Genomic DNA, 13,974 nt, shown 5'->3' with positions numbered 1-13,974 from the left:
GAAAGAGGTTTGCAAAAATGTTAAATAATGCTATTCTTCTCATTAATAATTTTTGTTTTAGAAAGTACAGATTTTTCCTAAAATGTGTTAATGTTAGTATGCGATGGGTTTTTTATTTCTAAACAAATTAATAAATATTTTTAAGTTTCTCAGAGTGATAGAGAGTCCTAAGACCCAAAGCTTTCAGCAACACCATCTTGAAAGAATGGTGGGAGGAAGCCGAAGGAGAAGTGAAATAAGTCACCTGTGGGCGGAGGGTAATTTAATCTGAATCTGCAGAAAAGGCGAGGAAGTTTGAGACAGTAGGAGGCTGCTGGGAACTATAGACTTCCTGGGTTCCTCGTAAGTCCTTCTTCTCAGACATCCTTCCTCATTGCTGGCTGTTTGAGCAGAGGCTTTCTTACCTGGAGGCGACTAGCCCTCAAGCTGTCCTCCTTGCGCCAGACCCATGCACTGTAGCCACGCGTGCAGGAAGCAGCACCTCGCTGACGGCCTCCAGGCTTCCAGGCACCGTGGGCCTCCGCTGGTACAGCAGTGCCTACAGGGGACAGACAGGACCTGATACCAGACCCATGTTCAGTCTCAGGGTGGCCTATGAGTCACAGCAGGTGGCAGTCTTTAGAAGCGTGCGCACACACACACTAAAACGTAGTTCCTAGGGGCACCTCTGAGTTCTGCTGTCCTAGAAGAACAGAGGGATTATCTTGCTGACCGGCTATTTTCAACCTCTTTCACCTCATGGCACCTGTGAACTGCTGTATTTTGCTGTGTATAATGCACCTCTTTTGCTCAAATTTTTGAGGGAAAATAAGGGTGTGCATTATACATGGGTAGTACTAATTCCATATGGAAATATCTTGTGTCTGTCACCGGCACATAAAATTTCTTGTACCATTTATCTGTTCTTGTGTTTTGTATTTGTTACATAAAATTTCCTCTACCATAATATGTTCAAAAATAAATGCTAAAAACCCTTTATAATATAAAAAACAAGTATCTAAATATAAATAAATAACTGAATTAAAGAATTGAAAGATTTTTTTTCTGAAAGTTTGGGCCAAAAATGTGGTTGTGTATTATACATGGCAAAATATGGGGTAATTACTAAAATTCTGCAGCACACCAAAAAAATATTTTTGCCAGTGACAAAAAATTAGGTATAATTTTGATTCATTCACACTAGATGGCTATTGTTGTGTTGTCTGTTGTCATTTTTTTAATTTGACAATTTAAGGAAAGAGAGGTCCGTGCCTGACTAAATAGTCAGGCAGTGTATGTTTTAAAAATTCTGATGGCACATCAGTTGAAAATCACTGTTAACTGACAAATGAAAGCAGAGAAGTACTGGATGTCTTTCCTTTGTCCCATCAGATACACCCCCTGCCCTTCTCTTCCCTGCTCTGTCCCGGAGATTGGTATGTGTGGGCCAGCTCAACAGACTGCCCACGTCTCTGTCTTCCAGGTGGGTTTGGCCATTGGGGTTCAGTTGCTAGCAGGAGATCAGCGGGCAAGAGACTGGGGGGAGCTGGGGTGGGGCATCACCTATTCTTCTGATTCCCTACCAGTTGAGTCAACAAGGGGTGTCTCTCTTACTAAGACATCTCTATACATACATGGTTTGCTCTCGCGGTCTCTTTCTCACACACACCCCCCCTTATAAAGGCTCCCTCCCATCACCTACCCCTCAGTTACTGGGACTAACACACTGCCCCTTGTTGTTTTAACTAACCCCACCTGCATATTTGTAAATAGTCCCCTTGTTAAACCTTTTGCAAATGACCCAACTTGAGGCTGTTGTTTCTTCGCACCACCTTGACTAATTCACCAAATTTGAGGCCCTTGGACATATTTTGGGAGGGGGAATCTTGGGAGAAAAACCAGACTTTCTGCTGCTTCAAACCCATTTTGATTTGAACATTGAAAGAAAGGAGAACTAAATCTTGCCAGAGCTGGTAAAGCAGAGCACAAGTTATGGCATTTGCTTACACAGCTTCCCCTACCTGCCTGTGAGCACCTGGAGAGTAAGGGTCATCTCTTAAGTCCTGCAGGAGGTAGATGTTCAAGAAATGGTCACTGGTCATAACTGAACTGTAAGGTCTTAAGACGAGTCACCTCCTCACTGCAGATCTCAATTTCTTTTTCTGCAAAAACCCTATCCAGGAACACTGAATTCTCTCACCCACTCTGGCCAAGGAGGAAAAACAAAGCCAGTGCAAGGGTAATTGAAATATGTCAGCTTTATTGTTTCAAGGATGCCAAGTAATATGAACTTGGGTAACAAAGGAGACTAAGCAAAATGTTGTAAAAAGTGCTTGTAATTAAATATTTATTTACTTTTAATCACCCTTGATCATTGAAGCAGGAGATTCATCTCCATGTCTCTTGCATGATCCAAGTGCAGCATTTACAATGTCTTGAGGGATACCACGTGATCTTAGGATGGCCCACTGCTCATCAGTCAATGCTGACTGCCCTGTTTTCTTGAGCTTCCTGCAAAAGGCATCTCGGAGTTCTGTTTCTGGTATTCTACCCAGGATAGGACAACCTTGCCAGTAATTCTTCATGGTGGCACTCACCTCTGATGCATGATAAAAGTTTTTTGGAGCTGAAGAAAGTTTTGGGAAGGCAGATGGGGACACCATGGCAGCCTCTGGGTGACGTGTAGCCTTGGCATATAGAAGCCGGCTGGGTCCAACTTCTTGCTCCAAGTGTCTCCAAGCCTCAAAAAATTTCAGTATCTCATCTATAACTCCAGGTATTAGAATAAGTCAACTTCCTTGGGTAATGCATTGAAGGCCATAAGGGATGTCATCTTTGCTGCTTTGGCTACCTTGTGAACATGGACCATAAACAGTTGGGCTACACCACCAAACTTTGTGGACAAATATTAATTAGCATATGATGGGACCAGTTGTTAGTGGCTATATGTGCTACATATGATGATGTTTCTAATGAGAAATAATTTGCATGCATGATGATCAGGCCAGCTGCTGTCTCAAATGCATTAAACCAGTTTTCTATGACTCTTCTGTGTGAATCATCTCTGGAGTCTCGATACAAAGCCACTAGTATGTGCACAGTGGTGCAGTAGATGAGGCAATGAGGTGCACCATCAGGTATGGCTGCGATCCTACTTGAACTAAATTAACATCCTGTGAGCAGTCATGATACAACCAAACCATCCTGCCTCTTGAGATGGCTCTCAATTTAAAAAACGGACTTAATGCAAGAACCACACTGCATAGTATGGTTGTCACACAGTGAATGAAGAGTGTTTTTGTCAAAGGTCATCATTATATAGGGTGAGAAGAGCAGGAACATTCCCCCCAGTAACAGGTGGTGCAACATGTTCACCTTGTAGACCAATAACAGGGAGACTTTCCACAAAAGCTTCTGGCCCAACGCCCTGATTCCTCACTGTATACCGCGGGTGTCAAGTGTTCACGTAAGCAGGTTAGATCCTGTAATCAAATATTTTAAATGGCATACAATTAACATTGTTTTACAGCAAATGGGCCCTTCAAAGAGGTGCTCTTTCCCCTTAAGTAATTTACCAAAGAACAGGTGCAGATGAAATAGCAGAGGACTCCAGCCATGACATGTACTACTATGGTCTTATCTATATATTTGACATAAAAGATGTCTGCCTCACATTATTGTGACGAATTGCCAGATTACAAAACACTATGTATAGCACGATCCCAATTTCATAAAATATTCATACCCATCTACCTATATGAGAAGGGGAATCATTCAGGAAATAGAAACTTATTGACACATGGTGTTGGAAAGTGTGAACTTATTACCTGCTTTTTCTTTTTACAATAATATTTTTCATTTTTAATTAACTGATTGATTTTTTCTTTTTAGACAGGAGGAGAGTGGGAGAGGGAGACAGCAGTTCGTTGTTCCGTCCATCTGCGCGTTCACCGGTTGATTCCTGCTTGCTCCCCAACAGGGATCGAACCCGCAAACGTTGGCTTACTGGGATGATGCTCCAACTGAGCTACCTGGCCAGGGAGGGCTACCATCACATTTTAAATAAATCAAATCTGTTTCCATTTGGTGTTCGTGGAGCAGGAGCCTTTGGCCTTGGAACGCGAGGCCCCAGCAGCTGAGGGGGACCCAGAGGTCGGCAGGTGGCTTCCCGCCCCCTGTCTCCCAGCCCCGCAGTTTTCTCTTACCCACCTAAGCAGACTTGGGTTTAGCCAGGGACACTGTAGCAGATACGGCTCGTGGTGACCTCGTGCTGCTCCGCCCTCCGTGCCGGAGAAGGCGGGGCGGACGGGCCCCGGAAGCAGCGAGAAGAAGCCGGACTGAGTCCATGGCGTCGCCCCCTGCGCTGCTGGTGATGGGCGTGAGCGGCTCGGGAAAGTAGGTCCGGGAGGGCCGGGGACGCGCGGGACGCCCGGGAGGAGACGGCGCGAGACGGCGGAGGCCAAACCCGTCTCCGTTCCTTGCGCGCGGCCACCAGTAGGCCCCGGGAACCCTCCTCCGCTTTGTAGTAAACTGAGGCTTGGGGCACCTGCTCCGTTTCCACCCTCCAACGTGCTCGCCCCGGGGCACCTGGCGCGGCACCACATCTGAGATCTGGGGTCTTCGTGCATCTACAGAGAAGCCATTTGTAAAGAGGCGCCTGCCGGGGCACCTGGAGCAGCTGGGGCGGTCACAAATGCCCGCGTTTCGGGGGAGTGGGGGTGGGGACAGAACGAGGTGGAGGGTGCAAAGGCCGAAGCGCATAGGCAAACCTGCTCCCAAGTTCCTGCAGACCTTTGTCAGGCTGGGCAGAGCGGCAGCTCCCTCCTGCGAGGCCTGGGGCTTTCTGATTAGATTTTGGAACGTGAATTTCACCTTGTTTCCCCGTCTTTGATCAGTGTTTATCAGCTACAGCTGGAAAAAGTCAGCGTTAATACTGAGGGAGGCCTCTGAGGGCTTGTGAGGCAGGAGGAACACTGGCTACCCCAAAGCCTCTACCCGGATGTCTGGCCAGCTTGGGGGCTGGGAGCGCTGCCCTTTTTTTGGCTTCTTGATTAGACCAAAATCGAACTTTGTCCTCCATCAGGAAAGACATCTTCTGCAGCCTTCCACCTGAGGCAGCAAGAGACAGAGCTTAACTAAAATATCATAACCTTCAAAGGCCCACAGTATTCTGAGTCAGGAACTGCCCGTGTGGTCAGGTGTATATTATAGACTCTTTCTTGCCCCAGGTGGGCAGGTTTAGCTTTCTAAAATTATTTAGCCTCAAATCTTGAGAAATTAAAATAATTTGGGGAATCTTAACTGAGATGAAAATAAAACATGTTGGCCAAGACTCCCTAACTGATGTATGAGTTAAAGAAGTTGAGAATGTAAGACTGGCGTGATGTAATGGGAGCCCTAGGTCTTGGTCCTACTGCTGCTTGATCGTGTGAGTTTGGACAGTACCCTTCTCTGCCTTGGATGAGATGAGGGGGTCCCGAACCAGATCATTTATACAGTTATAATTACGGTTATGATAGTCATGTACTCAGTAAATATTTATTGAACTCAGTCCTTAGTCTTTGTTGCTGACTTGACACAATGATCAGGCCAGATAAAATCCCTGCCCTCAAAGAGATTGCATTCTAGTGTGGGAGACAAGCAGTAAGGGAATAAACATATGAATAGTGTGCCAGGTGGTGGTAGGTGCTCTAGAGGGAAATAAGGGAGGGCAAGTGGAACAAAGCGCCGGGCAGAGTGGTCCAGGAAAACTCCTCAGAGGAAGCAGTATTTGACCAAGACCCACAAGAAACGAGGGAATAAGCCACATTCATTGATAGCTGGAGCAAGGGCACAGTAGGCAGGGGAGACGGCAAGTGCAAAGACCCTGAGGCTTTTTTCCTTCGTGGACCAGCAAGGAAGCCATTGTGGCCACGTGGCGGGAGGTGAGGTCGGAGGAACAATGCAGGTGAAGAAAAGTGGTCATGTGCTGGAAGTATTTTGAAGGTAGAGACAAAAAGATGTGTTGATGGACTGGATGTAGGGTATGAGAGGAAGGAAGGAGTCAAGGATGATTTCAGGATTTAATTGGTTCCATTATTAATTATTTTTCTCAAAAAATAAACATCTATAGAACAGTGTCAAAAAAACCTAAGGAGTTCAATGAGATCTTACATATTGCTTTTGGGGGAGAAAAATTACTGGTAACTGGGCCATTAAGTCATTTAAATTCCTCCAGGAAACTAAAGTCAGGCTCTAGACTCCAGGGTCAAGAGCATCACTCTCGCTCCTTCAACATCAAAAAATTATTAGTGTTTTAATACCAGCAGGGCAGCCACTCTTGGAGAGAAGGAGGCACCGTGTAGGTTAGTGAAGAGCAGTTGTTTGAACACCTGTGTCCTTTCCGCAGATCGACCGTGGGCGCCCTGCTGGCATCCGAGGTAACTCGCCCCAAAGACCCCCACTTAAAGTACCATTGTATTGTCTCCTTACTTCTCTCCCTTTGCCCACCCTGTCTTCTGGTCTGTAGTAGTTTGTAAAGCTCACCACAGCACCTCCACAAGGTTTGTGAAAACCACTGGAGTGATTCTTTCTCTTTGGTGATTACGAACAGTGATGAATGAAAAAAAGGAGCTGCAGCAGCCCGTGAGCAGGGATCTTAAAGTGGCATCCTAGACATCCTGCACCTGGGGGCCATCCTCGGGCTGCTGGTGGTGAACCGCTGGCGGGGTGGGCCATACTGCCTGCCACATACACCCTTTCACTTTGTTCTTAAAGCTAGGATGGAAATTCTATGATGCAGATGACTACCACCCAGAAGAAAATAAAATAAAGATGAGAAAAGGGATCCCGCTGAATGACCAGGTAATGTTCGCTGTTTCCAACGCAGATATTCCAGCTGAGTGATGCAGGTTGAGATCTTTGCAGTGCCTGGGACACTTCAGCTCCTGAGTCTTGATAGAACTCATGGACAGTGTTCCCCAAGACAGGCACATAGTGGGGCCTCGGCGAATGTTAGGTTTGGCCCTGAACTTCTCTTACCTCAGCATCAGAAGCGATGCACCTACTCTCTGCCCCAGCTTGGGCAGGGTCTGCCAGAACACTTGGTTGAAGAACTTTAATGTGCAGAATGTAATCCCTGAGAGGACCTCATCAGCCTGCAGCATCACCAGGCTCTGGCGTCCACCCCAAGCCAAACTGATCTTTGCAGATTCAAACCTGGCCCTTTGGAAGTTTTCCGCCAATCAGTCTCAGGGTCAGTTCCAAATACCTAAATGCCTAATCGTGCGTGGTTAGGCCAGAATGACCTTGACCCACTCCACTCTCCTGAGTTGTAGTGCACTCCCTCCCGCTCTCCCCTGGAGCCACCATGGCCCCTCCCTTTCAGCTCCTCCTGCCCTGCTCCTTCCCAGGGCCTTTGGGTCTGCTGGGCCACTGCCTGGAATGTGCTTCCTTCACCTGGCCACCAGGTTAGCCCTGCTCGCTCTTCACATCCCAGCTCCTGTGCCACTTGTACAAGGAAGCCCCTCTGACCTACTTAAGTAAAACCTCATATAATAAACTCCTGTGGCGACATATCCCTTATTGCCCATGTCCCAGCTGCAACTTGGCATTTGATGATGTGAGAGTTTGATTAATATTTATCTATGCAACTAGATTTTATCTCCAAAAGGTCAGGGACTGTGGTCATTTGTGTTAGCTATTGTACATGCCCAGGTCCTGATACAGAGGAAATGTCAGAGAATATTTGTGGCAGATAGGAGTTTAAATGAATGAATGGGAGAAGGAATGAATGAATAGCCCTTTATTTGTATATGCACCATCATGAGGCCATTTCCTAGAGGTCTCTCTCCAGCCAGACTTACAAACTGCGTTCATTGGCTAAACTAGCTGTAGCCCAGGAGACACTGTGATGCCAGGGTCAAGGTCTGGGTTCACAGAGCAGGGGCCCCAGCCGTGCCCACATGCCAGGCATGCCCAAAGGACAGGACCGAATGGAACTGGCCAAAGACCAGCGCTGTTGTTTTCACTTTCTGTGAACTTGGCTCACACCCAGTTGTGCCCCCAATATCTCACTCTTCCCTTTGTTATGCCTTGAAGAGCTTGAGTCACTAAACCATTAATTAGTAGGTCTAGCTCTATAGCATTCAAAGGGTGCACCTCTCTGTTTCAGGGTCTGCAGCTTGAGTTTGCAATGATTCAAGCCTTCAACTGTCAAAATTAAGTTTGCAAACTTGACTTTAGAAGATAGAAGGGGTAAACCATAGAAGATAATTTAAATGTATAATACCCATATTATAGTAGAGATAATAGGCATAATGTAGGTAACTGAGCTCTACCTCTAAGCTTGTGTGACCTTTGGCAAATGGGTTAGTCCCTCTGCACCTCATTTTCCTCCCCTGAAATAGGAATTGTACCATTTCATTGGGTTCTTGGCAGGATTAAATGAAATAATACAAAAAAAAAAAAATGCACAGAGGAGTACCCAAAACATTCAGTTAAGTATCACTTTTTATTATTGTCCCTAATATCTTATTTATATAAACATGTATATGTACTGTAAACCATTTCTATAGTGTGTACACTGTGCCCATGCAAGTGTTATATTTCTCCTTGGTGAGCTGCAAATAAGAGTTAAGGTAAAAAAGAAAGCAACCCAAATGGATAGATTTTAAAATGGCATTTAAACATCCTTCCTCCGTTCAAAGGTGAGCCTTGTTAAGTGGACAGTATGGATGGGATGGGCGGAGTAGGAATCAGAAGAGGAATTTACTGTACAGAAGACAAGGTTATCAGTTACCAGAAGAAACATAATGAGTTCCCAAACATATTCAGGAGAAACTGTGTGACTTAGCCAGACCTGACGGAGATGCAGAACAGAGCAGGGGGTAGAACAGCAGGTGGTTTGCATTCTCGACAAGAGCCCAGCAAGTCTAAGAGTAAAGGCATGGGTCATAGTTGAGCTGGCAGGGTCACCCCTCCTGGTTACCCTGGCAACCAGCTCCGCCCCTTCTGAGCCGGTGATGAGGATCAAGCAGAGTCCTAGGCAGAGGCAGGGGTTCTGCCTGGGGAAGAGTCTTGGGAGGGTTTTGGAGTTTTGTGCTCAGAGGGCTGAGGTGTGAAGAGAAAGAATCTGATGTGAATATGCCAATGGCTCCTTAAGGCCATTGAAATAAGGAAAACGTAAACTCCAGTTCCTGGGTTACAGCGCCACATTTCCAGTGTTTGATAGCTACACGTGACTGGTGGCTACCAATCCAGATGGTGCAGACAAAGGACATGTTCATCACAGCAGCAATCTCTACTGGACAGCGCCAGTCTAGAAAGCCACGTAGCGTGATGATGATGATTATGACAACAGTAAATGACTTAGGAGCTTCCAGTCAGTGGGCCCTGGCAGCCCCAGTCACAGGTGAGCAGACTTCAACTTCGAAGTCTGTTTAAAAGAGAAAATCTTTCCTGGTGATAAATACAATACTTAATTCTGTATAGGAATTTTGGAAAGTACTGAAAAATTCACAGAGTACATCACCCTGGTTTCATCCAAAATTACATACTGATTGAATTTTGGAGGTTTTCCCATCTTTTATTTATATATAAAATATATACCTTTTACCCACATTCTTTCCTGTATGGTCTTAAATTCACTTTTATACCAGGTAAGACTGGTTCCGTACCCCCTCTGCCTCCTCTACCAGGACTGGATATACACCACCCTCATCTGTCCCTCTGGGCTCCATCTCCCTTTCTCTCTTTAACAATCATCCCCTCCTGGAAGATACTTTATTTTCTAGATGTTTCCATCAGATCACTGAAACGATAGGCCCAGGAATCATTCTCTGTCCTCAGGATGCTCTGACTTCACTCCAGGTAGAACATTCATTGTGCCCATTACTACTAAGTCCTGGGCTGGTGGGGCGGGGCAGTACACGTGTGTTCCCCTCTCAGCCTTGTGTGTAGGGACTATCAGGAATGAGATGGCCTTGAACATCAGCTCCAGCAGCATATTCTCAGAAATCACTAAAACAGAAGCTGTAAAAATAAGTAAAATTTAAAAGAAAAATCAACATTCATAAGGAACGTGTAAATTAAACATGGAAATATATTTTGGAATGTACAAGAATGCTATCAACAAAACTTGTGGGATGCAGTTGAAACATTATATAGGAAGAAACAGTCTCTGAATGCACTTTTGGGAAAATAACAAGAATGGAAAGTAATGAACTAAATGTTCAAGTAGGAAAAAACACAATAAACTAAAAGGAAGAATGTGATAAAAAATAGAAAATAGAAATGAATGCTGAAATTAATGTAATATAAAACTAGGTGATGAGCAAAACTAATTGACAAATCCCTGGCAAGACTGGTCAGAAGGCGGGGAAAAGGACAGTTCAGATTAGAAATTAAAAGGGTCATCAACAATCTTATGGCAGTAAACTTGAAGACTTATATAATTGGACAATTTCATTGAAAAATATAAATTACTGTGGGAAAATGGGCTAGGACAGCAGTGATCTGTTGGCGGAGACAGTGCTCAGGGACACACGATGCTGCTTCCCCCGCAGTGAAACTGCAACCTTGCTGGTGCTGCATTTGGCCTGAGAATCAGCAATACCCAGAAATCTGCGTATGTGTAGTCTCTTCCTGCTTCTCAAATGTTGCAGGTACCAAAGCTGAATCAATAATAGAAAACACGAATATAACAAGAAACAGAATCTCTAATTGGAGATCTCCCCTCAAAAAAGGCCCCAGGCCCAGATGGTTGGCTTAAACAACAGACATTTATTTCTCGCAGGTCTGGAGGCTGGAAGTCAAGATCCAAATCAAGATGTCAGCGTGGTCAGATCCTTGTTGAAAGCCCTCTTCCGGGCTTGCAGATGGCTGCCTTCTTACTGTACTCCCACCGGAGCCAGGCAGGAGGGACTGAGCACTAGCTCCAGGGTCTCTTATTACAAGGGCACTAATCCCATCACGAAAGCACCACCCTCATGTCCTAATCTAAACCTAATTACCTCCAAACACCATCGCAGTGGGAGGTTAGGGATTCAACATAATAATTTTGGGGAAGATAAACCTTTACTCCATAATAACATATGGTATACAATATACAAAAATAGTAGAAGAGGAAACGCTAATCATTTTATGAGTCTAGTATAACCTAGATACCAAAATTTAATAGGGACTGTACAAGAAAAAGCACTGCAGATCAGTCTCCATCATATAAATGCAGAAATCCTGAATAAAATGATACTAATCAAATATATAAAAGCAAGGACTTTTAAAAAGGCATCATGTTTCTGGGACATGCATCAAAATAATAAAGGATGGGAGCACAGTGGGGACATAGTTGGGATATAATATAAAACGAGATTGAGTTGAAAATTGTTGAAGCTCTATTATGAGTCCATCAAAGTTTGTTTTGTACTATTTAGTCCGCTTTTGTAAGTTTGAAATTTTCATTAATAAAAGGGTGGTGGTGGTGTTTTTTAATGCACTACAGCCAATGAGTATTTACCCCAGGAAGGAAAACGTGTCTCAGGAGGATGTCTTTGAAACACTGCAGGATATCCAATGTCAATTTCCTCTGCCTTGGCTTTGGAAAAATATACACTCCTCACAACGCTTTTATCCGACTGGAGTTTTAGTCCAGGGGCGTTGAAGGAAGGGCAGCTGACCTGAGGGTCTCCGTGAATACCTCCCTGCATTTGAGATCAGAGACACCTAGAGAACCATGCAATACAACAAAAGATTTGTAATCATATGAGAACCAGGGAAAACACATATACAACAGGGAACTGAGATGGGGGAGATATAGACTGGTATTTGGGGGCAGTATTACCGCGAAAAGAGCCCCTGATGCCTGAACCAGGAAAATGTTTCTGTGCTTAATTGCCCAGTGACTTGACCCTCAGCCTTGTGCTTGGCCTACTTCTCAAAACCACTGAGATCTCCCTGAACTTAACACTGATGAAGATTAACTAGGTTTCTGTACAAACGATACCTGGAAAAGTCACTTTGTGTCTGCTTTAATTTCAGGACAGGATTCCATGGCTTTGCCACTTGCATGAAATTTTACTAAGGTAAGAGCATCAGGCCTTGGCATAAGCCAGCCAGTAAAGACCACCCACCTTTCAAGTACAGGGGAAAAATAGAGTCTTGGAATCACAACTGATTGATGATACAGGATCCCAGAAATGCAATGTTTTTTTATCAAATAATCAACAATGATTTTAATCAGCCACAGCTGTACTCGTATAGTCTAGTTGGGTTCTGGAGACAAAACTAGACAACTCCACAACTACTAGCTGGGAATCTTAGCCATTTGGCTTCTATGAGCCTGTTTGTTCTTTTAAAAAGGGGGTTAAAAAGTTCCTACTCACAGAAGAATTCACAAGATGAAGCATGAGTAGTACTTAGAACAGTATCAACATGTTAAGTGCTTGAAGATGTAGCACGCTGCACGTGAGCCACACCCTGCATCCACAGGAGCCAAGCCAACACTCTCCAAGCACTTAACTGTGCACCCAGCTTGACACACCTTTTCCTTCCCATGGTTCTATGGGCAGGTCCTCTGTGTAGCCCCATTTAGCAGATGATGAACTGGTGGTCAGAGAAATACATACCTTGCCCAAGATAGTTCAGTTCACTCATTCACTCATGGAAGATCTTTACCTCAAAACCAGGACTCCCTGAAAGTTGACTGCCATTCCATAACACCTTCCACTTGCAGGGAAGTAGTACTCGACTCAACCTAGAATTGACATCTAGTATTTTAAGTGTCTTCATTCTTTAGTACTTCTTCTTCCTCCCCTGCTTTTTTTTTTTTTTTTTTTTAAACAGAGATGTGGCCTCAGGACACCATGTGGTTCTAGCCTGTTCAGCTCTGAAGAAAGTGTACAGAAACATCTTAATACAAGGAAAAGATGGTGCACTCATGAAGGATGATGAGCCAGGGAAGGAAGGAAAGCTGGCTGAGGTGAAGCTCCTTGTGGTCCATCTGAGTGGGTCATTTGAGGTCATCTCTGAACGCTTACTCAAAAGAAAAGGACATTTTATGCCCCCTGAGTTACTGCAGTCCCAGTTTGATACTCTGGAGCCCCCATCAGCTCCAGAAAATTTCATCCAAATCAGTGTGGACAAAAATCTTTCAGAGATAATTGCTATAATTATGAAAGCTCTAAACTGAAACGTAAGTCATTGCATAGCAGCGGTCCAGAATGGAATTAGCCATGAGTTTCTATCCTACCCAGACCATGTTCCAGCATCCTTGCTGGTACTGTATCCTAAATTCTAACTCAGGTGAACCAACCACGATGTGTTGAGATGTATTTGTTTGGGTGTAATTTTAGGTATTTGTGATACTCTTGTCATGCTCTGGCACAAGAGGAGAAGGAAAGTAAATCTTCAAATTGAAATTCATGTGACCCAATCAGGTGGTCAGAGAATATTATATAATCAATGCTGAAATCATTATCTTATTTATAACAGTCGATCATGCTGTATTCTGACAAATAAATAAAACTCGACTATCCTTGGAAATTGGTTTTGGGAGCAGAAATGTGTCCAAATTCAACCACTCACCAGCAAGTCACTTCACATACTTCCTAATCCCCTGTCCTTGGGTCCTTTCAAGATAAGTAAATTGAAAAGCACATGTAGTCCACAGATACAAAAAACTGCAAAGATGGAACTCGGAGTGAAGAAGAGTAGGACTCGCTGACCCAGTCTTGCCCGTCTCCTTTTTATAGAGGCCTCTGAGGCCAGGCTGGTGTCAGCCCACTTGCTCTCCTCCTGTAAAAGCCATCTGTGATAGACCCCAGGCATGGAAGGAACACCTGACCTGCTACGGCCAAGACACGAAACGAAACCTTCCGATGAGCGGCCGTACGCCAGTGGCAGCACGGGAGGTTGGAGAGGCTGGGGTGTCGCTGGCACGCAGCTTGCAGGGCACCGCCTAGGGAAGCTGCGCTGCGGCTGGCACGGGCGGGGCTTGAGCCCATCCCGCGAAGGGCTCCA

General features: G+C 44.8%; 1 protein-coding gene across 4 annotated transcripts; it reads left to right on the top strand.

Moving 5' to 3' along the window:
• The first annotated feature begins 4,279 nt into the window (after positions 1–4,279).
• Positions 4,280–13,731, top strand: IDNK (IDNK gluconokinase). 4 transcript variants are annotated; one of them, XM_054583251.1, is made up of 5 exons: positions 4,299–4,374; positions 6,368–6,398; positions 6,736–6,822; positions 11,995–12,038; positions 12,799–13,731. In XM_054583251.1, the coding sequence occupies exons 1-5, from the start codon at positions 4,325–4,327 to the stop codon at positions 13,142–13,144; spliced, it is 558 nt and encodes a 185-aa protein (XP_054439226.1). In that variant the 5' UTR covers positions 4,299–4,324; the 3' UTR covers positions 13,145–13,731. The 4 variants fall into 4 exon arrangements, with proteins under 4 accessions (XP_054439229.1, XP_054439226.1, XP_054439228.1 ...); XM_054583252.1 differs by having other exon boundaries at positions 4,345–4,374; positions 6,740–6,822; positions 12,799–13,730; XM_054583254.1 differs by lacking the exon at positions 6,368–6,398 and having other exon boundaries at positions 4,280–4,374; positions 12,799–13,730.
• Positions 13,732–13,974: the final 243 nt, after the last annotated feature.

The sequence above is a fragment of the Pteronotus mesoamericanus genome, unplaced genomic scaffold, assembly GCF_021234165.1.
Source record: "Pteronotus mesoamericanus isolate MK-2021 breed Mesoamerican mustached bat unplaced genomic scaffold, CSHL_Meso_final contig_73, whole genome shotgun sequence".
Lineage (NCBI taxonomy): Eukaryota > Metazoa > Chordata > Mammalia > Chiroptera > Mormoopidae > Pteronotus > Pteronotus mesoamericanus.
Note: the sequence above shows the minus strand (reverse complement) of the source record. Positions and strands in the feature narration are given on the sequence as shown.